This window comes from Aricia agestis, chromosome 13 (assembly GCF_905147365.1).
Source record: "Aricia agestis chromosome 13, ilAriAges1.1, whole genome shotgun sequence".
In the NCBI taxonomy this organism is placed as follows: domain Eukaryota; kingdom Metazoa; phylum Arthropoda; class Insecta; order Lepidoptera; family Lycaenidae; genus Aricia; species Aricia agestis.
Window position 1 is genome coordinate 12,813,890 of NC_056418.1, and position 27,070 is coordinate 12,840,959.

At 37.3% G+C, this 27,070-nt stretch overlaps 1 protein-coding gene across 2 annotated transcripts in view; it reads left to right on the forward strand.

Moving 5' to 3' along the window:
- The window catches only part of LOC121733146 (fibroblast growth factor receptor 4-like), a 134,789-nt gene that overhangs the window by 104,407 nt on the left and 3,312 nt on the right, over positions 1-27,070 (forward strand). For both annotated transcript variants that reach the window (XM_042123315.1, XM_042123313.1), the window contains exons 9-12: positions 16,999-17,065; positions 17,750-17,909; positions 21,629-21,865; positions 22,651-22,870. In XM_042123315.1, coding sequence (XP_041979249.1) covers positions 16,999-17,065; positions 17,750-17,909; positions 21,629-21,865; positions 22,651-22,870 — 684 coding nt within the window. The remainder of the gene's footprint in view (positions 1-16,998; positions 17,066-17,749; positions 17,910-21,628; positions 21,866-22,650; positions 22,871-27,070) is intronic.

Here is a 27,070-nt window from a genome sequence, read left to right on the forward strand (position 1 = left end):
TAAGCTTACAGTATAAATTATATTATACAGTAGACCCAGTTGTGTATGTAATAAGCTCAATAAGGAGAGAATTACTGCATTATTTTATTAGTTCATGTACCAAGGAAACAAGAAAACCTATACAGGGTGTAACAAAACTAAGTGATAATAATTTAGGGTGTGTATGTGTTTCTTGTAAAGGTCACTGTGAAAGTAGCAGCGCTGAAAGACCAAAATTTTTTTTCACTTTTGTATGGGGAAACTCATGACGCGCGTGCGCTTGCCCATAGTAAATCACAAAAAAAAATTTGCTGAAAGCAGCGCTGGCACTTTTTCAGTGAACTCTAGTGGGCACACACACACCCTTGTTTTTTCACTTAATTTTGTTAATGTGTGTATAAAATATGGTTATCCAATCATCAGACTGTCTACTACTTGTTTAAAAAGAGTCGAATATCTGTCAAACTCTTTGCAACTTTTATTTTGGATTTGTTATTTATTCATATTTCATTACAATTTAGTACCTGCATACGTAATATCCTCAAAAACAAAACCTTGTTTCCTTCAAAACAATTTCATAAGACATGACCCGTTTTCTTGTGGACAAAAAACCAGACAGCCAAAAATATTTATAAATATTGATTAAATAATTTTGAAATCGACTGTTCCGGATATTACTTGTCCGCTGTCACACACAAAGTAACAGCCCTTATACATAAATACAGCGTATGTATCTATATTAATATTATAAAGCGGAAGAGTTTGTTAGTTAGTTTGTTTGTTTGTTTGAACGCGCTAATCTCAAGAACTACTGGTCCGATTTGAAAAATTCTTTCAGTGTTAGATAGCCCATTTATCGAGGAAGGCTATAGACTATATTTTATCACGCTAAGATTAAAAAGAGCGAAGAAATAGAGGAAAGTGTGGAAAAAGCGGGGGGAAATTATTTGAAAGGGCTTATTTGAACGCGCTAATCTCAGGAACTACTGGTCCGATTTGAAAAATTATTTCAGTGTTAAATAGCCTATTTATTGAGAAAGGCTATAAGCTATATTTTATCACGCTCAGACTAATAGAAGCGAAGAAATAAAGGAAAGTGTGAAAAAAACGGGGGAAATTATTTGAAAGGGCTTATTTGAACGCGCTAATCTCAGGAACTACTGGTCCGATTTGAAAAATTCTTTCAATGTTTAATAGCCCATTTATTGAGGAAGGCTATAGGCTATATTTTATTACGCTAAGTCTAATAGGATCGAACAAATAGAGGAAAGTGTAGAAAAAACGGGGGAAATTATTTGAAAGGGCTTATCTCACGAACTACTGGGGCAATGTTTCTGTTATTTGGCACAGATAGGCAAATTAATAGATTTGTGTTTGTTCTAAGTAGTCTTACGAGAACAGTGAACGAACATGCAGCGTTAATGGCTTATCACGGCTATGTGTCAACTGTTCTTAGCTATGGACTTATTATTTGGGGAAATTCCTCACATATAGACAAGGCATTTATAGCTCAAAAGAAATGCCTTAGAGCAATAGCTAAAAAACCGCCGTATGAATCTTGTAAGCCAGTGTTTAAAAAATTTAACATTCTGCCTTTACCGTGCATATACATTCTAGAGGTTTTTAAATTTGTCATCAAAAATAAAAATTCTTTTACACAATTGATAGATAAATACCCCACGAAATATTTTCGTAATCAACACAGATTAATTATAGACAGAAAACCCAAAACAACTATTTTCCTTAAAAATAGCCACTCCATGTGTGTTAAAATTTACAATAAGGTGCCGGCACATTTAAAAGGTTTAACATACAATAGATCTGTAAGAGAACTGAAAAAAATGCTAATGAATAAGTGTTATTACAGTGTAAAAGAATTCTTAGGGTCGTAAACTTACCTGTGATATATTATCTTTTATTATTATTATTTTAAGGATGGTAAAATGACATATGGAATGAGATTAATTTCTAATTTGTTGTATTTGTTATATTTAATTTTAGTATTTTAAATTGACATGCTATGTATAAAATTAATGGTTCATTATTTATTAAGTATAATTTATTTTAGGAGTATTGATTGAATTGTAATTTTTTATTTTTTATTTTATAATAGAGTATTATTTTAGGAAATTGAAATGAATTGTTATAAATGACTATTATGTACTTAGATTTAAGACTACATTGCACACCATGTATATGTGGTAGAATGAAAGCTCTAAATAATCAATCTTAAGACCTTGTAACTTCATTGTAGCAATAAATAAATTCTGATTCTGATTCTGATTCTGATTCAGATAAGAAGTAGACCACGTGAAGGATCATAGGTTATTTTTTGTGGACTATTTTGTCTGTAAAATATCTAATTTACGCGGGCGAAGCCGCGCGGAACGTTATATTTCGCGTGATCACGACATCACGCGTAAACGGCTGGACCTATTTTGCTGAAATTTGGTATAATGATACTTAGAGGCCCGAAAAAGAACATAGGATACATTTTGTCCCGGAAAAATGTACGGTTACTGCACAATACACTTTTATGATTTGCGCGTAAACTATTCAATCTATTTTGATGGAATTTTTTATGGAGATACTTTGAGTCTCGGGAAAGGACAAGGAATACTTAAACTTTTATGTTTATCGCCTAAGCCCTAAACTTTTTAATCTATTTTGATGAAATTTGGCATGGAGATTGGAGATACTAATTGTAAAAATGTGCGGTTCTCACACGATATACTTTTCTGATTTGCGCGTAAACGATTCAAACGATGTACGGGAACATATATAAACTAAAGTCCACGCCGACGAAGTCGCGGGCAACAGCTAGTTAAATATAAGTAGGTACTAGGTACATACTTAATACATATTATGCTGGTAGGTTTGACTTTTCTGGGGTTCCATATGAAATTACTGCCATGATTTTATGAAAAACTAGCTTTTCCTTGCGGCTTTGTCAGCATAAAAAAGTAAAATTTTATGGAATTTGCGTTGCTGGCCTTTTAAGAGGGAATAGGGTAATAGGGGAGGGTAGGGAAGGAAAGGGAATAGGGGAGGGTAGGGAGAGGAATAGGGCAGGGGATTGGGCCTCCGGTAAACTCACTCACTCGGCGCAACACAGCGCAAGCGCTATTTCGCGCCGGCTTTCTGTGAGAACGTGGTTTTCTCCGGTCGAGCCGGCCCATTCTTGCCGAAGCATGGCTCTCCCACGTATAATTTTAATATTAATAAATTAGCACGGTAGTCCACAAATTGTCACATTAGAAGCGCCTACATAAACCGGAACATCAAAACAAATAATGATGACGCGTTAAATGGTAATAAAGACCGTTAAAAACCGGCCGAGGACTTTCCTAAGAGAAAGCATATGTTGTGTAATAACCATTGTAGGTAAATCGTGGGATCCATGCTGATTTATTAGCATATCGAGACTTATTATACTGCACGTTATACTGTATACAGAATAAATTCATACAGTAGTCCAACCCCGGAGATTAATTCGGTAGTTTCTAAGACATTTAAACGTATAAGATTTGACACAATTCATCGCTAAGATTTCTTACGATGCCTTATTCCAAATTTCTCCCATAAAATGTCTGTATACACATTGTAGACCTTTATATCAGTAAAATTTCTTGATTTTTTAATATTTTCCAAAAATGTATTTCATATAAAATTTTATATTTTCCTTTACCAATATACCCAAAGTTCAAAGTGCTTATTTCTCCGTAATACATGACTGGGCAAAATTGGTATTAGAAAATTAGAAATGTTCAAAATTAGCACCTATCGGCTTTCATATTTTGATGAGTACAGCCCGCAGTTATAAAAGATACATAAAATTTTCAATAGTGTAATCACACGTTTCATAAGAGATATCTAAAGCATCTAAGTTAAACACAAGCTTATAATGTTTTCTCTAGATAAATTACGTTATTTCAATCGATTAAATAATTTTGTTATATTATTCATCTATAACTGGAGACTCCAAAGGAAGATCATCCAACCGAGCCGAATGCTATGCTTAGTGACGCCGAAGCCAGAGCAGCTACAGTATTTTAAGTCTTCGCTTCGTTTAAGTCGCACCGAATATAAAATTATGTAGCACGATTTAGGATTGAGCACTATTTACACCGATGTATTATAAAGATATTTAGGACACATTTTTGACGACTTTAACTTGTTAGACTTTCATCTGTAGGTCTTCGGCCCACTTTAATGATCTCGTTCGTGCTCACTCAAATATAGATGCATTTTCGTTCAAACCTTCACATATTAAATTACTCGCAAACAAAGATTTCTTTTCTCCTACATAATTGACTCATGTATCTATCTATGCATTTGACGTACGAAACCAGTTCGGTTGGCCCGTTGTGTTATTTATTATTACACTAATGAATTTTCTTAGAAGATATTGTAACTTTTTATACTTCTATTGATTATTACCTTCTTTTAACTTACTCACTCCACTATTACCTTAAGGTAAAAACTTGTAAATGGCTATTTGTTTTTAACTTAGTCGTTACTGAGATTTGTTTAGCTGTAAGTTTTTCTGTACAAATAAAATAAAATAAAAAATAAAGACTACTGTGTTTAACTGCACTGTATCCGTGGAAATACTAAATGAAGACAGTTTGACTATTGGGTATGGAAAGAAAATGTTTATCGCTTTATTGTATAATTGCTATTGTTTCTTGCTGTGACTATGATATGCAAAGTTGCGCAGGCGTTATTAACCCTAGATCATTTAACATCATCATCATTGTAGCTAGATCAAATGGTGCCCGCGACTACTAAATTCGTCTATCCCATGGGTGTTGCACCTTTTTCGGGATGAAAACTGTTCTATATATCTGACCCTCAAGGCTCAAAGTATCTCAATACTTCATTTTCTCAAAATCGGTTTAACGGCTTACGCGTAAGAAGTCATAGACAGACATACTTTCACATTATAATATTACAATTATAAATTGGCTCTACAATATAAATACCCATTACATTTCAAGTAGAAATCTTTCTCGAAGTCAAAATTAAACTTAATAAGCAAAAAGGCGGAAAATTGATAAACAAACAAACCACTGACTTTTACATATTTACATAACAGTAAAGAGTAGTTTACAATGTAAGCTCAAATATTACATAAAGTGACATGTGCGGTACGCGGCGGTATGTAGGACGGTGGACGGTGGTCGTATGCGCTGATTAACTACGCTACTGTAACAGGGTGTGGTGCCAGTGTGAGAGATAGCAGGGAAACAGGGTATGGTGCGAGATACAGCGGGTTAGTAGAGTGTGGTGCGAGATACAGCGAGTAAGTAGAGTGTGGTGCGAAATATAGCGGGTTTTTACAAACAATACAAAGCGACAACTGCAGTACGCGGCGGTATCTGGGCAGGTGGTCGTATGCACTGATTAACTACGCCATTGTAACGTGTGTATGCGAGTGCGAGAAATAGTGGATTAACAGGGTGTGATGCGAGATATAACGTATTTTAAATTGAAATTACTTTCGAGAATATATTTAATTATTATTATTTTTTACATCAAGTCTTCGATCTGTGTGCTATCGCCTACTCTATTCATACTGCATATCAATGACATGTTACAAACCAACGGCATTCATTGATATGCTGATGATAGTACAGGTGATGCTGTATATACCGGCTCCCCTAATATTTCTCGGCAAAATGTCACTGAGAGTCGAAACGAACTTGTGTCTAAGGTGGAGAATTCATTGGAGAAGGTATCTAAATGGGGTAGACGTAACTTAGTCCAATTCAACCCCGCCAAGACACAAGTCTGCGCGTTCACCACTAAAAAGTCACCAATGATCGTTTATCCTCGTTTCGAGGGCACATCTTTAACCATCTCCCCTAGCATTGAGGTACTTGGCGTCAACATATCGAGCGAAGTCCAGTTCCGATATCATCTTGAGGGTAAGGCCAAATTAGCCTCGAAGAAGCTTGGCGTTCTTAACAGAGCGAGACAGTACTTCAGTCCGGACCAACACCTACAACTCTACAAGGCGCAGGTTCGGCCTCATATGGAATATTGTTCTCATCTCTGGGCAGGGGCGCCAAAATACTGCTCCCTCTGGATCGTATCCAACGAAGGGCTGCTCGAATTGTTGACTGCCATAGTGTTTCAAACAGCTTGGACCCCCTGGAATTACGCCGAGATGTAGCTTCACTCTGCATCCTCTATCGGTTGTATCACGGGGAGTGCTCTGAGGAATTGTTCGGAATCATACCACCTGCAACTTTTCGCTATCGTCCCACGCGAAAAACATACCATCCTCATCACCTTGATGAATGGCAGTCTTCCACAGTGCGTTTTTTGCGTAACTTTCTGCCGCGCACTGTAAAACTCTGGAATGAACTGTCACCAACAGTATTTCCGGACCGATACGAGTTGCAAACCTTCAAGAAAAGAGCGTATTCCCTCTTAAAAGGCCGGCAACGCACCTGCAGCTCTTCTGATGTTGCGAGTGTCCATGGGCGACGGTAGTTGCTTACCATCAGGTGACCCGTTTGCTCGTTTGCCCTCTTATTTAATTAAAAAAAAGAAAGTATTATTTCCATCAATACAAAGTAAAATGTTATTTTCTTATTTGTAAAGAAAATTAAGATAGAGCTATAAGCAAGGAGCCTAAATATCATCCTGCGACATGTTCAAGCACATATTGTGCATTTCCTCGGATCTCAAGAATGTAGCCAATGTTTATTAATTCATATTTGGCTTGGGGCTTCCCCCAAGCGGCCACATCCGGCCGCGATAACAATAGATAAGCTATTGTGTCTCGTTTTTCCGCGATCGAAAGGCACTCTTACGATAGGTTTTAATTTTTTTTTTATATGACATTAATGTATTGTTTAAATACTGCTATTACTATGGCCTAAGTAATGACAGTGTTTATGAAATACACCCAAGTCCGCTACAACCTACAAGTGTGTCACTTGAACCACAACCTATGTGTAAGAGATGCGTAATGTCAGGGGGCAAGTGAGCGGCGATCTAGAACATCTAGAATGGCGTGAGGTCTGAGACCTGGATTTGCGCCATTCCTATGCGGCCAATTGAAAACTTAGACCTGACAGTTATTGGCAATAGATTTATGTGATTGGTAAAGATGCCACTCGAACAGACATCAATATTAATACTTAGTAACAAACAAAGTCGCATGTGTTGTTGGTCTTTGCTTTGAAGTTAGATCTTTTATCTTTACTAGAGATCGCCCAATGGTCGAAATTCGACCTTAGTTTCAACATTAGGACTATAAAGTCAATATATTTTGTAAAAAAATAGACTTTATCAAATTTTTTTCAACTTTTGTCTCTGGGACTCAGCTGATCTCAGACTGGCCGTGTAAGCATGTTAGCATAATGTTTTATTTGTTAAAAAATGTATGATAAAAGCATAATTTCAAAATAATATTAGCTCGATGCACTCCTTCACTATAGAAACTACAACTGTGCAAAATTTCATTCAACTACGTTTTCCGTTTTTCGTCTAAAGGGATACAAAGTTTTTGGCACACGTATTAATATAACTATATGCAATAGATTTTGAAAAGGCGTTCCACGATACAGGTCTGACCTAGTGTAGACTATGGAGTCCTCTAGTAATAAGTTATCGTTTGTAATATTTAATGCAATAAAGAATTTATTATTTATTAAATACATGGAATGGCAAGAAAGGTTTGTAATATTAATGTATGACACAGTATAAAAAACTGATAAAAAATTAAGAAGTTTAAAATGATTTGCCAATAGGTACCTAATATATCAAATACTAGCTGTCCCGGCAAACGTTGTTTTGCCCATATTATTTTATTGAAGTGACTAATATATAAGTATGGCGCCATGGTCGTCCGACCTGGCTCTCTTAGGTATTTTAAAATATTTAAGAAAATGTTAACATTAGCGTGTAATATTCTAGCTCTGAAAAGAACTAATAGATCTAAACTCTCCTTTATGACGCCCACTTTGTAAAGGGCCGTGCAGTAGAAATCGTAATACACATTTTAATTTCGCCATAACTTCAAAACCAAACGTCCAATTTTAGTAATTCAAAGACGAAATATTATCTACATAAACTGCACTTACTCATTAAATAATTTATTTTGATAAGGATTAATATCATGAGTTTATTTTAAAGCGTTTAAATGTAGTCTTAAAAAATTCAAGATTTTTTAAATAAAAAAATGTTGTTGTGCCTCACTCGACATAGATAGGTATAGTGTGTCACGGACTTTTTTGTAGATATTTATAAGATCTACAATTAATTACAACATTTTATGGTTCTATCTTTTATAGTTTAGGCAGCGTACGCAAAATAAGTAACTTTTCCGGTCGATTTTTTACACCTTGTCTCCGAAAAACCCAAATATCTTACGGAAACCTATTTTTTCCTAAATAAAATTAAGCCTATGTTACTTATGGATAATGTAGCTTTCGAATAGTGAAAGAATTTTAAAAATCGGTCCAGTAGTTTTTGAGCCTATTCATTACAATTATACAAACAAAGTTTTCCTCTTTATAATATTAGTGTAAAAAAGGCGCATATTGAACACCTGCGCTAAGCATACATAGTAACGTATTGTTTGTGCGAGAATGAAAGGGACAAGCGATAAGTTAATTGCCGAATTTCTACCATAAAGTTAATATACCTAGCGGAATAGAGAAACAAAGGCCGGAGCAAGAGAGATGTCCGAGAGATGAAACGAAACCGAAATTGGTTTCATCTGTGTGTAAAAATATGTGTACGTATACACTTACACTAGCATGATTGAACATGATTTCTATGAGATTAAATTGTCAACGTGCGGCACGTGCCGACTGGGCGTTAAAAAAAAGAGTACTGCTGTCACATATCACACGTCTCTTTTTACCACGCACACGCAGTGTTACTGCTATCAGTAAGCCACAGTCACAGTCTGGTTTCGTTTGACAGCTCGAGATTGTTGCTCTATTCCGCTAGGTATATTAACTTTATGATTTCTACTTCTGCTGTTACCGGGCTATAGTTGTACTAAGGACACAGATAATTTAAGTCAATTAAGTCAGATCTCCCAGTTTTCTCGGTCTACAGAGCAAAATAATAAAATGTATTGAGAGCACAATTAACTCAACTTAATCGTTGCAGATGATGTCAGTAAAATCTTTATTCAACTATCGAGCTACTAAAAAGTAGTAGATCGTAATAAATTACAACAGGTTAAAATTAAAAATAAAGTTTTAAAGATTTGATTTGAAAATTATTATTTTTAACTAAAAACTAAAACCGACTTCCAAGGTAAAAACAATAATAACATCCTTATAATATGAACTAAATAGTATTAAACAATTTTTCCTATCTAACAGCATGCCTTTTTCCGAATTCGGCTAAAACTCAACTATTTCTGTACTCAATCTTCGTCTTTTTGAAGTCTATGGACGATATCTATGGACGCTTCACACCACGTCGCGTCAGTCTGGCCCCGTGCTAAGTACCTGAAGGACTTGTGTTACAGGTACCAGACAACGGAAATATATTTAATACTTTTATACTATACATGTATTTTAGATTTTTATTATATTATGATACACAAATTTAATACACATCCATGACCCAGGAACTTAGAAAACTTTTTGTTCCGTCGGCGGGATTCGAACCCGCGACCCCCGGCTTGAACTACCAACGGCCCACTAACTGAGCCACAGAGTTCGTCAAATGTCGTCATATGGCAATGTACTTTAAATTATCTATTCCGTCGCGTTCCCTCCGTATTTTGTATGCGTTCGACATTGCGGACGTTATCATACGGAATTTACGCCGCGTAACTTCGGCCTAGTGTGCTTAGAGTTTAGATACTTAGCGCATCGGAGATGCGGGCATCAACTAGTCTTTCATATAACATATTAAATTAGTTTAACAAAACAAAAGCTTATCGGGACGGTAACGCGCAGGCGTATACAAAGTCTGAAGCCTACACAAACACATAATAATTATTATTAATATAATATTCATATTAATAATTAATGGCTCCCACACCGGTTTCGGTGACGGTGGCCGGTTTCATTGAAACCAGGCCAGCTACGCAGGAGTAATTTTATAGTGCCCAAGTGTGTGCGCAGTACACAAGAGCACTCTATTCCTTTACTCTCATAACCCAGTGGGACGGAAGACCGGCACAACCGACGAATATTCATATACCGGAATAATGATACAATAACATAAACATACAACTGAAACCCAACAACGATCGAAAACATAATATCAACTCTGATAAGTGATATGATATAAGTTTTCTTATTGATATAAGTTTTCTAATTAGGTTTTATCAGATTTCGCCCTTATTTAAGTTAAATAGGTCCTATTTTCAGTCTTTAGCCTAACTCTTGATTAAAAAATATAATAAGTATAGCTTTTATCTGATTTCGTACTTACTTATGTTTAATAAGTCCTATTTTGAGTATACTTACATAACTATTGTTCATTCATAGATGTATGCCAAGTTGGTTACACCTTACTTAATTCGGTACGTGGTAGAGCCATGCTTCGGCACGAATGGGCCGGCTCGACCGGAGAAATACCACGGGCTCACAGAAAACCAGCGTGAAACAGCGCTTGCGCTGTGTTTCGCCGAGTGAGTGAGTTTGCCGGAGGCCCAATCCCCTACCCTATTGCCTACCCTTACCCTTCCCTAGTCCCTTCCTTACCCTTCCCTATTCCCTCTTTAAAGGCCTTTGCAATACTTTCGATGGCCGCCGCGGCCGCTAGCAGATTAGACAGAATTAAGTGAGCGCCCGGGCTAAGAGTTTAGGGTCAATTTATACTAGCGCAGAGTCGAAGCGCAGCGAAGCGAATTATTAAAACTGAACATAACAAATTCAACCTTAAATCCAAAACGTTAACGCACATATTACTTCTGAGATTTTTTTTTTATCATTTGACGCTTCGACGCGCTTCGATTATGCGCTATTATAAATTGACCCTTAGGCTGCGTTTCCACCGAAGATTAGCTAAGCTGCGTTGCGAGGAATGTGTTTTTAACAACCAATAGAAACGCTTCATCTGCCTGACCACGTTCAGCGCAAAGATTATATTGGTTCTTGTAAAACACATTCCTCGCAACGCAGCTTAGCTCATCTCCGGTGGAAACGCAGCCTTAAGACACAATCACTCATTACAAAAGTCAAAAAGCTACTTCAAATGCTTTTAAATAATTTTATACACTTTTAAAATGTAATATTATGTCACCAAATTCCTATATATAAGTAATTGGAAATTAGAATAAAGTTAATAATAACATTTTAATAAGTTTGCATAAATAAATATTATTCACATAAAAGTAACCTCGACCTCTAAGGTGAATTGGGTAACTTGACGAAAAGATTTTATGACCTTTGACCCCGGAATAGACCCTGCTGGGAATCGAATCCGCGACCACGTAACAGTGACACGACTCAACAATTAATTGCCGTAATTATATTTGAGTAGATAATCGATCTGTCTAATAGTATATTGCAAAATTGTAAGGTTTGTCCTACATTAGACAACTAGGACAGAATAATATGTCTTGCTAAACACAAGTGGCAAAAATAATACTTTTTCCTATTAATATTTAGATCAATTTCATACTTTGACTGACCGGAAAGAACAAAAGGATTAAGAGGATTCCACACCGCCCTTTTTTCCATACAAACGCTGTCCCCTGTTTCCTCCCTGGATAATGCTAGTAGAGTTATAATTTTTTTCCTGAATATCTACGGCCACTAATACAATGTCCCTATGTTTTCTTTTTTTTCATAATTTAATTATTAAATAAGATATGAACGTTCAAAAACCCAAAAAAATGGCCAGATTTTCCTCGGTGTTCAAACGTCCAGAAAACAGATTTGGCTAGATTATACAAAAAAAGCAAAACATAGGAACACAGCTCAAGCCTTTTTTTAATCTTTAATGAAAAAAGTACTTAAATCGGTTAAGTTTTGGAGAAGGAATCAGGGGACAACGAATCGTTGATTTTCTGGATTTTCTGCAGTTGTCTCTATCGCGTTCTGCGGTATAGGCTTGAGGTAAGGGAGACAGCTATAGATATTACACGTACTTTTTTTTCATTTCTCTAGCCCCTGTTGTATCCTCTTAAGCACGATAAATAACGAATGTTGATGCAACCAAATCATATTAGGTAAGTATTTTACTTTTGTATCTTTTACAAATATGTATTTCCAAGAAGTTTTTCGTCCTCTCTCCTCTCTCCTTATTAAAGATAATCCTTAGTCAAGGTCTATCAAAAGTATTTTGATAGACCTTGACTATAAAGGTCGCACCTTGAAGGAAACGGGAAAAGGGATTTTAAAAGATATAACAAAGCTGGCTCTACAAATGTTTCTTTGGCGCGTGTTAAATATAATACAGTATTGATAGTCTGAACACCCAAAATATATACCTACCCTGTTCGGATGTACGCAGCGTTCGGATTATAGTATGTAGACATTTTTAAAGGCATTTTTTGGATGTTGAAGCCATGATAAAACGCACAAACACATACCTATAACAAAATCGCGGAATAGCGCACTGGTCGGTCAAAAACAATAAATCGGCACTAGAATAGGGCGTCGCGGCTATGGGAGTGATTTGAATGTGGAAGGGAGGTCGTTCGGATTATTGAGGTATTCGGATTAGCTGGGGTTCGGACTATCGAGGCCCCACTGTAATTCATTCAATGCAAGCAGCTTCACACTATTTATTTTATTCAAGTATAATATTACTTTTTTTATAGTAAGTATAAATCGAAAATACAAACTTATAGAGTCTATAGGTTTAGCTCTATTATATATTTTTGAGAGATTTTTAGCAATTAACCTTTTATTATGCGTAGCAAATTACCAATTAACTCAAATAGATTTACTCATTAAAAAACATTGGATCTGAAGAAGAATGGAAAGAGCTTTTGTTATAATGAGATTTGTAAATAATTACAGTTTGAGTATTATAATATTATCGACAGTCTCATAAAGAGTAAAGATTGATAATAATAGCTCCCACACCGGTTTCGGTGACGGTGGTCGGTTTCATTGAAACCAGGCCAGCTACGCAGGAGTAATTTTATAGTGCCTAAGTGTGTGCGCAGTACACAAGAGCACTCTCTATTCCTTTACTCTCATAACCCAGTGGGACGGAAGACCGACACGACCGGCGAGAGATCAGGCGCAGGACCGACTTTTTACATGCCCATCCGACGCATGGATCATCTTACTTGTCAGATAATCAGGTGATCAGCCTGCATTGTCCTAACCAACTTGGAAATAACATGTTTCCAACGCGGAAATCGAACCCACGACCTCTGAGTCAAGAGCCGCGCTTTATACCACTAGACCACGGAGGTTATACACCTCCGTGGTCTAGTGGTAAATATGGTAAAGATTACTTGCCCAATAAGATGTACTTAACTGAGATTACTATAGGCGATTATATTGTTTTATAATACAACTAGCTGTTGCCCGCGACTTCGTCCGCGTGGACTTCAGTTTATAGCGCGCGGTGTCAACAACATTGGTGTCAAAAGTTTTTTAAAACCCTGGTACCCCTTAAATCAAAATACCCAAAACAGCCGTGTAGTGTGCACATTTTTTTTTTTTAAATTAAACTTTTTTGTAAAGCTTATTTAGCTTTACAGTTTACACAACTTAGCTGCATTACACAACTTTAGCTTTAACCATAAACTATTTAGTATATTATTGGTATGCTGTTGTTTCTGATATCTATGTTGGTGGGTGAGTTATTTGATAACGTGTAGGTATAACAATCGAAAGAATCGAAAAACTAAGCCCAACATGGTATCACCTCTTATAGAAATACATAATATGAGCAAGCGATATAGCGCGATCTAGGCGACTCTTGGCGCCATCTGTTATGGGTTTTGGAACTAACTTAATTTGAACAAATTCACGCATAAACACCCCCTTGCAATCTCTTTTTCCAGTAAAAAAGTAGCCTATGTCCTTTCTCAGGCTTTAGACTATCTGTGTACAAAATTTCATTACAATCGGTTCAGTAGTTTTGGCGCTGTTGTTTCTGATATCTAAGTTGGTAATGATTTATTAATTAATAACGTGTATAACAATCGAAAGAATCGAAAGATTCGAAAAACTTAGGTACCACCTCTTATAGAAATACATATGAGCAAGCGATATCGCGATCTAGGTGACTCTTGGCGCCATCTGTTATGAGTTTTTGATACTAACTTAATTTGAAAAATTTACGCATTTTCACCCCCTTACAACCCCTATTTCCAGTTAAAAAGTAGCCTATGTCCTTTCTCAGGCTTTAGACTATCTGTGCACAAAATTTCATTATAATCGGTTCAGTAGTTTTAGCGTGAAAGCGAGACAGATAGACAGACAGACAGACAGACAGACAGAGATACTTTCGCATTTATAATATTAGTATAGATAGTTTTGGCGTGAAAGCGAGACAGACAGACAGAGATACTTTCGCATTTATAATATTAGTATAGATTATAATATTAGTATGGATTACACACGGCTCTATTACAAGGCACTACAGTTGCAAATTCCTACGAAAAGATACTGTACTTTTTGTCTTCATACTTCCTTTTTAACAAAATCGAAATCAAACTTTATTCTCATGTGACAGAGCCCAGTCTGGCGTGTGTTTTGGTCCACAAAAGATGTGTGTGAACGGCCAGCGAGCGACGACGACGCGTTACGTAATGTTACGTCACACCGGTCCCGCAATGGATGACCTATGACACGCTCACAGTGTTGTGCATGAGCCATGAAGCGATGTCGATAATTTGCGAAAAGGTTTTCATCGATATCGATAAAACTTGTGACACTCTATTCCTAAGATATCGATGGAAAAAAGGGCTCTGTTTTCGATTGATGTCGCTATCGATAGAAACTGTAAACTGTGGTATTATTATACAATAAACAGTTTCCGAAAATCAGTACATTTTTGGGTATCATTTATTAACATTGACATTAACATTTATCAATGATATTATCATCTAAATGCTACGAATAATAAAACCTAAGGAAGAGTAAGTGTCAAAAAAATTGTCCCGCGAGCTATGAAGTATACATGTTTAACTTAATGCAAAAAGAGACCCGAATGCCATTGAAGAAGTGATGTCATTATAGAAGTGACAATTATTGTCAACGGCTTTATTTCGTTTGAGTGTTAAGTGTTTCGTAGCTATTTTCATATTTTAGTGTACGAAAAGTAACCAAATTCAAAACGGTGGAAGTATGGGAGTTACGTTTCCTAAGTTTTTATTATTCGTAGTCTTAATGATATACTTAGTTTAGATTTTTTATACTTTGTTGAAATTAAAGCCTGGAAGCAGTTTTAATATTTTATGGTTGTATTCTCTGAATTTTTAACATTGCTTACTAAATAAACAGAAAACATTTAACGTAGCAATGATATTAATCAATAAATTATTATGTTTACCTTAAAATAACTACTTGCTTTTTATTACTACCGAAATAAAAGAAAAGCTATTCGTTAGGACGAGAAAATTTTTGTCCCTTTTTAGGGACAAAATTTTTCGCCTATAAAATTTCCGGCCGGCCTCTCATAGAAAGCAAGCAATGGAACAGCAAAAAATGGAAAGGGCGTAAGCTACAAAATGGTTTTGTCGCGTAATTTAAAAACCATAATTTATACATTTCATATTATAAGCTACGGGCAAACTAAAGTGTATGCTTGAACCAATTCATGTACAAATTTTGGAAGCCTAAATCGGGTCTTTCGCTGGTTCGCACCACAGAATTTCGAACCGCAGTTCGAAACAGCGAAGAACCGTTTTTGAAATATTTTGTATTCCGATTCATACCGCGGTGATCGGAGTGGTGTGAAACCACTAATTCATTATTTTTTGGTATGGGTGGAGTCGGACCACGAATTTAAGGCAATAATTATTGTAACAAACTTTTTTTAGTCTCATTTATTTATTTGTACAGACGTATAGAAAAGTGGTTTCAAAAAGGAATAAAAACACATTTTTAATAAAGAAATTACATTTCTTTCAAAATGATAAAAGAATAGGAAATTTTAATAATAATAAGAATAATAAGGTGTAAATTGCATAAAATCACAGTCGTAAATTTTAAATATTCAAAAAGAAAACAATCTTTATAAAAATAATTGAAATCCATCAGAATACTGACAATGAACTTTAATTTCTTAGCTTTAGTCATTGCTGAGAAAAATCGATATCGCTGCAGCCAAATTATCAAGGCGTCGCCTTATGCAAGTGGTGGATCATAGAACTTATCGACAGTGCACATCACTAAACAATGTAATGTGGCAACGCATAGCTGGATATCGTTGTTCTGAAGATTCAATAATTTTTATAATCAACTCCGATCAGCGATCGACCCATGCCGATAACGACATAACTTACTTGTTCCGGACATCATCATCATCACTTCACCTCTTCTTTGCTTATCAGAATTCAGAACCATAGACTAAGAAAAATATAGGTCTCTGTCAGAACTAAGAATTACCCAACCACTCCCAACTAACATGTTTGATGTTATTAATTTTACCAAGACAAAGAAAAAATAACAGTTTTCAGATAGACCTTCTGAACTCTGATTTTTGCAATTCCTGACTTTATAGAAAGGTAACCGAACACCTTCAAACTTCGACCAACGACCTATTGCTGCTTGTCTTTCTTTCAGACGTTAAATATTATACTATCGTGCCTGTAAATAGACACAGTCTCGATTCTCTTTACAGTTTTGGTTGGATCGATCCTTGATTTTAAAACTGCTGGCCGATTCTGTATCGTACATTTGTGAGTAACGAAACGGAGGAGTGAGCAACGGAAAGTCTCACTTTTGTATGCAAGTGAATACAAAAAGTGGCACTTTCCGTTACTCACTCCTCCGTTTCGTTACTAACTCACAAATGTACGATACAGAATCGGCCAGCTGGTCAGGTTATTCCAGCATTCTATTATTATGTTAATATAAAGTTTTCTAACATTACATTTTCTCTTTGTTACAGTAACGGCGATGTGCCGACCAGAGGACGCGTGGAGGAGAGCCCTCTGTACACACATAAAGATTTTCCGGTAAGGCGCTTTCACATGGATTGAATATCCACAATATAAGTAAATATACGTGGGAGAGCCATTCTCCGGCACGAATGGGCCGGCTTGACTGGAGAAATACCACGTTCTCACAGAAAACCGGCGTGAAACAGCGCTTGCGCTGCGTTTCGCCGAGTGTGTGAGTTTACCGGAGGCCCAACATCCTATCCCTTCCCTACCCTCCCCTATTCTCTTCCCTTCCCATCCGTACCCTCCCCTATTACCTTATTTCCTCTTAAAAGGTCGGCAACGGACCTGCAGCTCTCCTAATGCTGCGAGTGCCCATGGGCAACGGAAGTTGCTTTCCATCAGGTGACCCGTTTGCTCGTTTGCCCCCTTATTTCATAAAAAAATTAAACGAAAATCCATAAATCCGTAACCTCATTAAATACGGTAATATATTTTGCCTTATAAATCTGATTATTTGTTAATAAGTGTATACCTACTTAAAATTCTATAAACATTGTAATCCACGATAAAGACTTTTTTCTAACATACACTGGTTTGAATTTTGGAACCAATAATGCAAAGCTTTATCGCCGAAAAATGTACTGATCCTGCCCTGGTTCCCTGCAGTTCCTACTCGTAAGATAAATGAATAGGGGCCTAAGGAACAGGTCTATAAATTTACACGACTGGAACTCTACCAAAACTTCTACCTTCTAGCCCATGGATGCCATGGATGCCGGTGACGAGTGGGAAGTAAGCCGCTGCCGGGTGCAGCTGGGCGGGCTGATCGGCAGCGGCGCCTTCGGCAGGGTCCACGCCGCCCAGCTGCTCATGCCGGGCGGGGAGACCGTCACGGTCGCTGCTAAGATGCTCAGTGGTAAGAGAGAGAGATACGGTAGCTGCTAAGATAGTCAAAGATGAAAAGGGGGGAGACAACGGTTTTTCCAACGGCGAGTACCTTTGCCTATTGGTTCCACTTATAGCTTAGAGGGGCCTTAATCTACGAATTAGATCATTAATATCGCGCTCCTAATGCTTATCAGTAAGAAATACCAAATAGCAACAATATCGTACACGAATGAAACGTCAAGTAAGCTAAACATCGTTTATAGCTATGTCCACATTAGCTATGGTCCACACAAAGTTAACTATTTAACTATTTAATTTGGGTCCACAGTGTGCACTTTCATCTTCAATTTTCGTCATCAACTTTCATATTGACGCATTCAATAATTGAATGCGTCGAGGAACGAAACGCCAATATTGTATTTTTGAAGTTTTGGATACGGTCAGAGGGCATTCCTCACGTTCGCTGTTGACTGCGCTATAACGCATGCCCTTGACGAACAGAAAAAGGCACAGTGTGGACAAAGCTTTTATCCAATACTTAAAGAAATGAGGTAAGTACACAAACAAAGGAAAGAGAGGTGCAGAATGCCGATTCAGCCCAGTTTACTTCAGTTTTCTATGAGACCTTTATTAGATTTATCCAGTGATCCGCCTCGCTTCTACGAAAGCACGGCTCTCCCACGTTAAAGCTACTTGATTTTACGTTATTGTTTGCTTTTATAAAAGATTGGCTTATTAGAAGTTTCAGGAACGCATTTCTTGATCCCATCTCAGGAGAGCAAATACAAGCCGTGGGCATTAGACGAGGTGTATTCGATAATTTCGACAGCCAAGTTGTCGTATTTTTAATTTGAGGATTGAATGTGAGAAATTTTGGTATAATGTTATTTTGCTTAATCCTCCTCCCCTAGTAATTTTATGACTTCCTAGTTCCTATACTCCTGCCATGTCTTTTGCGTTGCGGGATCCTATGACAGTTTAGAATATCCCTCTGGCTCCCGGAGTATATAATAATAATATTATCAAAATATGGTTTTTCTGATTAGCTACCTAAATTACAGAAGTTGCAGTTGTGGAAATATTAGTTGAGTCGATGCCAGTTTTATAACGGTTTGTTGCTTTGGCCCCAATTGGCGATGTAATGCCTTCCCAGTGCCAATCTCATTGATTTTTGATTTCTAACTTCTGCAAAATTATCGAATGCAACTCAACCAAGTACGCAATTAAATTACCTCGCAAAAAGAACTTTATCTCTTCGCTTTAAGGCGTCACAAAAATTCCCTGTCGCAAACGCATACAATATAACGCGTTACGCGACGTAACTTCGGCATGGTGTAAAAACGCGGCCGAAGTTCGGCATGATTACGCCTGCGATGTATTTTAAATTACCGATGGGCGATGACACACCATGCTGAAATTACGTCGCGTTATTATTGTATGCGTTCGACAATACTGACGTAATCATGCCGAACTTCCGCCGCGTAACTTCGGCATAGTGTGTTTAAAATTTAAGTTTAAAATTTAAGACACTTAAATGCTTCCCTGTGCGGAGTGCCAATCCTATAGATTAAATTGTTGAATGCAACCCAACCAAGTACCTAACTAAATTATCTCGCAAAAAGAACTCTCTTCGCTATTAAGGCGTCATAACTCATAAAAAAATTCTGTCAGCATAAAATATTAAATAACACGATCCCAGCACGTGCCAGTTGTCAGTTCCCCGTACAGTGATCCACGGGCGAGCGAAATTGAAAGCCGCGTGTCAATCAGGGCCTTTGTGCCTAATCCCGCTAATTTGGCCTATTCAGCCTCATATGATGTATTGATTAGCGGAAAACCGGTTGCCTTATTTACTGCGAAGATTCTATGAATTCGAATGATTTTACTGGGCTTTTTATATATTTATAGCGCTTTTTTTCTCAACCGAATAGATTCAGCGGTATGTAAGCATGAGGAGGTGACAGACCGACACACTCAAGTTTATACATTATATGTGAGACACAAAATGACAAAACACAGCTGCCAAGTGCAAAGTAATAATACTGTAAAGTTTAGGTTGTGTATAATAATATGTGTCCCATAAGTTCAATGTGAAAGGCATTATTATTTATTAATTATTACATTATTTTGTTACAGCCTATATAATATTATATTGTTTATTTACAATTAAATAGTATACAACAGCATTTCCCAAAGTGGGCGAAAACGCCACCTTGGGCGCTGAAGGTCTGAAGGAAAAATGGGGGCGTTGTGTAGAGCCTTGGGGATGATTTATTTTATCTGGATGCATTTTAAATTGAAACAAAGGGGCGCTAAAACATAATTTGTACTCAAAGTGGGCAGTAGACAAAATAAGTTTGGGAACCTCTGTTATAGAAGTTGTTATGTAAGACTTTTAAGAGTAACAAAAAAATTTAGGCAGTACAGCACCCCAAATAAAAGTCCTGGCTTCTGGATGAAACATCATTTAACTAATTAGTCATTCATAACTCTTAACTACAGCCTAGAAGAAAAATATAGAGTCAACATAAGTCACTCTTTATTACTTAGGTTAAGTTAGTTACTTAGGAGATATTACTTAATATCTCCAACCTAAAGTTCGTATTGCACATAAGAAGTTCATAAGATTTCCTGCAAGTTGCAGCAATTTAATACGATTATAATAGAAAATAATTTAATGCAATGATTAGACTCAATTATCATTACATAAAGATGACGAGGAAATGAAAGTTGTAATGTGAGGTCCGCGCTAGACCGACTTTAAGCATCAGTTACACGCATTCTTCTTGACCTGGCTCTACTGAGTGTAGATGCCGTTATAGTTGAGATAACTCTTCGGTAAAACCAACGGAAAAATTGGTCGGCCATCTGTCCTAAAAGAGGTTGACATGACATTTGAAATCCTGTCGAAAAACTTTATTGCACAGCAAGTGTTTACTTAGATTTTAAAGGGATTACGTCTCCCGGGCTAGGCTGTTCCATTCTCGCACCGCGTCCACGCATCAACCTTTGAAAGTTTGAGGGCCTGTTTCACCACTTCCTGATAAGGCTATCCACCACTTAACTTGACAGATAGAGTATGGAGAATCTGTCAAATAAGCCTATCCGGCACCTTATCAGGAAAGGAGCTCAAGAAGTCCCTTTAACTCTTCACAGTGGTCAGTAGAATTAACCACCTATAATTTATTCGCGTGTTTTAAGATATGGTGAGATATATTGGTTGAAGTTTATATAAAATAAACATGCAATATAAACGAAACTAACATGTAACATTTGAATAGCCCGAATAGGCGTATTCTGAGGGTCAGAAGGAGAATTAGTAAACTATCAAACGAAAACTTGTTTAAAATTCATTGTTCTGCAAGTGTTTTATTTCATTGCTAAGTTAATATTTACGAATATGAATTATTTTTATGCTCAAATTGTTGATATATAATGATTAATCTTGTATAATATATGTATTAATATCATAAACAAAAAAAAGATGACTTTGAAAATTAGACCTATTTCCAGTGGTTAGCAGCGGTGTTTTGCTATTTTCTTCACTGTGGTCACCCAATAGTAACCGCCTCTGATCTGACCCCCCGATCAACCCACATATGAAAAACCGCAAAATCTACTTACTTACAAGTAAGCCTAAGTAATAAAGAATAAACAAAAATATTAGTTTTACTCTAAATATAAAAATCTGTGCCGCAAAGAGTTATCCATCCATCCATTCCTGAGACTATCCATCCATTTTTCCAGACCACGCCACCGAAGACGAGATGCAGGACTTTCTCCGCGAGATAGCCATGCTGAAGCACGTGGGTTCCCACAAGCACGTCATCCGGCTGGTGGGCTGCTGCACGCTGCGGCCGCCGCTCATAGCACTCCTGGAGCATGCGCCCAGGGGAGACCTGCTGACGCTGTTGCGAGCTGCGCGGGGGAAGAGCAAGCCATCTCTGTCGGATGACGCCAACGGACGACCCTCGGAGGCTGATAGTGAGTTGATGACATCAAGCAACTTTTTCAAACGTCATCCATAGACTAAAATGACTATTTTAGACATTAACTTGATGTATAAAATTACCATTTGAGTCTTTAGGACATTTGAAAAAGGTGCTTGTAAACTTCTAGTAATTATTATGATAACTGAGCATTTTCCATTGTACTTTACTAGTGAAGTAAACCTTTTTTCCGAGTCATAACTCCAGTGTCGAGTGTTGACTGGTCAACCTCAAAGCAAGGGCGTCGCCAAGGGGGGCAGGGAGGGGCAGCTGCCCCCCCCCCCCCCCCCCTAGAGATTCTAAAAAAGTTACCAAATATAATGCAAACAACGACCACTAATTATAATATATATTGCCAATAATAATATTAAAATCTGGTAATAGATGTAAGGCTCGTAGTACAAGTGAAAAGCTTTATGTGCTGTCGACTTTACCTACAATTTATACAGACTTTTCTCATTCATAGAGAATGAGAAAAGTATGAATTGTAGTAGGTAAAGTCAACTTGCCCCCCCCCCCTGCGCCATCGGCTGGCGACGCCCTTGCCTCAAAGGCTCAAACTTCAAAGTAAAACTTGTGTAAATCTAAACGCCTGTTAAAATTAAAAAGCAATGTTGTTCCTACCACTTGCTTCAAAATGCTTCGTCTGTAGTTTCCGTATAAAAATTGAGACTGTCAATTCGAGAAACATTAAAAACTACTGTACAATTTTTAACTAGCTTACAAATAATAATCAGCAATAAATAACCCACTTACAATAATTAAATACATCTTCCTCAGCAGAATACACAAACCTGAGCGACGGGGATGCCCCGGAGAAGTTATACGTTGCGGAATCCCAGGAACACTATGTTGCTGATTCCCGGGATAGCGGAACCAAATCCCGGGACCACTATGTTGCGGAGCCAGCCCTGCACCTGGACAGCAGCACCATGCGGGATTACGCGCTGCAGGTGGCGCTGGGCATGCGACACCTGGAGGAGAAGGAGATCACGCACAGGTGAGCTGGATTCAGGCCAAGACCACTGTGTTGCTTAGTCCTAGGACCACCTTCTTGCTGTGTCCCGGGATTTTAACGCTAAGTACTTCTCTTTTCAGTGCCGAATTTTTATTATTTTTATGAGAGTATGACCTTTTTGTTTTCCGCCGCCCCATGCACATGCGCATGGAAATCTTCGCTAATTGTCGTAATCACGAAAACATCCGAATCTATGAAACGTAAGAGCCCCAAACAATGCACTTGCATTTTGTACCTTGTTCAAAGGAAATAGAAGTAAATATCATATAGCCGGTGGCTGTACGCTGTCGCCGGTCCGTCAAGAGCTATAACTCACCGGGGAGCCACCGTAGCGTTACCATGGTAACGTCCAAGCAACGTCAGAGGCCTCTACGTCGCTGCAAAGCGCTGTTTTTCTTAAAGTTAAGTTTAAAACAGCGCTTGCAGCGACGTCTTCCGACGCTCGGGAAATACGACCGTTGCTGAAAAATTACGAAAATTTCTATGCGCATTATCACTTTGGGAGCACTGTAGAGGCACAATAGACATAACGACCAGTAGTTCGACTGCAAAGAGACGGACAGGTTTCAATATCTGTCAAATTCGTCGGGTTTCACTAGGATTATGAACGGAATGTGCCTCGCGCTGGCTGATATAATTTATTTTTAAATATTAAAAATAAAGTTTTCAAAATTTTATTCTGACAATTTTAATCATATGTGCCAAAACACAAACAACAATACGACCAAAGAGAAACACGTCCGTCGAATATGACATATTTTTGAATTCGGAGGTAACAAGTTAACAACCCTAGCGACGATTTTCGTCATAATACGTCAAATTTAAAAATTTCAACATCAGTTCTAAGTCGGTATAGGTACTCTATCATTCTGTCTACTCTGGTAGAGGCACTGAAGTCTCAAAACGTTGATTATTTCCGACAAGCGACCGTCATAAGTACGCTTCAACTTTTAAGTGTCGACTATAATGATCCGATTTTAAGCAATCGTGATATTTTATGGGACCTAGTTATACAGCTATGTAAATATTATAAACTTCTTTTGAGTAGTTCTTTTACAAATCTTATACAAAAAAATATTATTTTTTCAAATGTAGCCATATATTTAGCCTGGATGTATTATAGAACACTATTAAAACACAATTTTTCGTGTACTCCTCTATATTAAGATATAACTATAGATTTTAACAAATAACCTAGGTTATTTGTTAAAATAGTTATAACTTAATATGTATAGTGGAAAAAGTGCACGAAAAATTGTGTTTTATTAGTGTTCAACATGAATTTTCACCAAGAACCGAGAGTACCATCAATTACATATTTATATTATATATTATGTGATAGAAGTCACACGGTTATTTCAACTCCTTTCCGCGTAGTGTGCACTGTATACTTATGGTAACCAACAAGTTACAATTCACTTTTTCTCAAATGCTGGATTTCTCTGATACAAACGGCATTTAGGCGAGGCAACAAAGCAACTTGCTACCAACTTATGCAATTCTTCAAGCGTTAACCAAGGCAAATACGTGTTAGACAATCATGTAGCAATAACAATTTAAAGTTCCTGCAAATCGGACGAATGTAATAAGTAATAACACTCTAGTCCGTCTAGCGGCTGGCTGGTGAACGCTTGTTTTACTTTCCAATGGACTCTCCGAATTGCAGAGAAAAGCCGACATCTTCCAGGAAAATTAATCCTCAAAGGGCCGTACGTATCTACGGGCATAGTCTTTGATCTCCCCTCCACAAGTCCACACCGCTTCCCATAAACCTCTCCGAGGATTTTTGGTCTTTCGTCCGTAAAATTAAATTAGTTCCAAATCCCGATTTGTGTAAATGATTTGATTGCTCTAAAATTCGAAGACGCAAAATTGGAGATTCAAATAAAAAATAGTGGTCGTTTTACTGTTTAAACTCCAGATTAAAGTTTATGTAGTTGGGTTTATTAATTTTTATACGCATCAGATGAATATGAATCGATAGAATTAAGAATTAACACGATGTTGCCAACCAACATTGAAAAAAGTTGCCCATGATTAAAGAAAGATATTCTATTATTTTTATGAAAAGAATGTTTCTAGTTTTCCATCCATCGCCGAATTTTTTCGTTGTCCCGAAACCCTACAAAGGCATTCCATAAACTAATAATCGAGATCGATAAATGGAATATTAAAATATTACGATCACTATTATACTGAGAGACGAGACGTCGTCGGACAGATCTCGAAAATATTCGAAGCGCCTACCGATAGTCTCGTAGCAACGGTAGCCAAGCGACCGGTCGAGGCATTGCGGATCGTTTAATTTCAGGCGTTGCCGTCTAAATGCTTAAACATCGTGATGTCCAATATCTATATATTAATACGTGAGAGAAAAACTTTGTAACCCTTTTTACGAAAAATGGGGAAACGTAGGTGCATGAAATTTCGCACAGTTATAGTTTATATGGTGAAGGAGTGCGTCGAGCTAATATTATTGTTATTATATGGATGTATGGATGTGTGGATGTAAGGATGTATGGATGTTTGTTACTCTTTCACGCAAAAACTACTGAACGGATTTTAATGAAACTTTACAATAATATAGCTTATACATCAGAATAATACATAGGCTACAATTTTAACCGACTTTCAAAATGGGGGAGGTGTTATGTTCGTTTTCTTATATTCAACGATTACTCCGCCGTTTGTTAACCGATTTTCAAAATTTTTCTTTTGGTATATAGGGTATCATCCCAATTCGGTATTATATTCACAAAAGTGGTGATCTGATGAAGGATCCATAAGTAATCGAGGGAACTCCTCAAAACTTATAGGGAAACATGTGGTGACTTCGGTTTCGTGAGAAGTATTCTAAGCATATGCTACCAGCAAGTAAGATTTTGCACCGAGATATACCTGGCATACCGTGGTTCGGAAGGTACTGAGAGAACTCCTGATTCTTTATAGATACAAGTTTGGGAGTATCGGCGTTGTTTTAAGAACAGAAAGCATATTATGCTACTATGCAAATTACATTCATCATCATCATCATCATCATCACTACCATATTATAGTTTGTCAAGCGATAATTTAAAAAAATCTATACCTACCTAATATTATAAACCTGAAGAGTATGTTTGCTTGAACGTGTCAATCTTAGGAACTACAGGTCCGATTTAAAAACTTATCTCAGTGTTAGATAGACCATTTATCGAGTAAGACTATAGGCTATATTATATTTTCACGCTAAGACTAATACGACCGAAGAAACTCAGGAAAACGTGGGAAAAACGGGGGAAATATTTTTTATAGGAAAATTTACGGTTTCTGTAAAATTCCTAATTTACGCGGGCGAAGCCGCGCGGGACATCTAGTATACCTATATTTTTAACAAATAAAACGTTACACACACTACGACACTACTACTAGGAAAAATTACAGATTTTTGAGTGACAAGCCTATACATACTAGTATAAGTAATCCATTTTTTTTTAATAAAATAAAGGGGCAAACGAGCAAACTGGTCACTTGATGGAAAGCAACTTCCGTCGCCCATAACACTCGCAGTATCAGAAGAGCTGCAGGTGCGTTGCCGGCCTCTTAAGAGGAATAGGGTAATAGGGGAGGGTAGGGATGGGAAGAGAAGGGAATAGGGGAGGGTAGGGAAGGGAATAGGGTAGGGGATTGGGCCTCCGGTAAACTCACTCGCTCGGCGAAACACAGCGCAATCGCTGTTCCACGCCGGTTTTCTGTGAGAACGTGGTATTTCTCCGGTCGAGCCGGCCCATTCGTGCCGAAGCATGGCTCTCCCACGTATAGATACTTAAAACTAAGTTCACGTGACGGCACGCGATTATTTTACATGTTTTTATAATTTTGGAGCCTTTTCACGTTTAATTTTATCAGCAAAATAGCAAGAAACGATACAAAAACTAACCAAACGCATCTGTCAAACTATCATTTTAAATTTTTTTTCGTCTATAATTTTCGATCCGCCATGACACTACACTGACAGGACTTGAACGGGTTTTATGAAGTAAACAACGAATATTTGGCGTTCAGACGATAAAACTTTGATTAGTTGTGAACGCGTTTAGTTTTAATGTTAGTGAAATGCATTTCGGTGTTATAAACGCGTTTATACGTTTAGAAGCGGTTCAGTGTGCACTGCATGCACTGAACGCGTTCCATTTCTTTGGT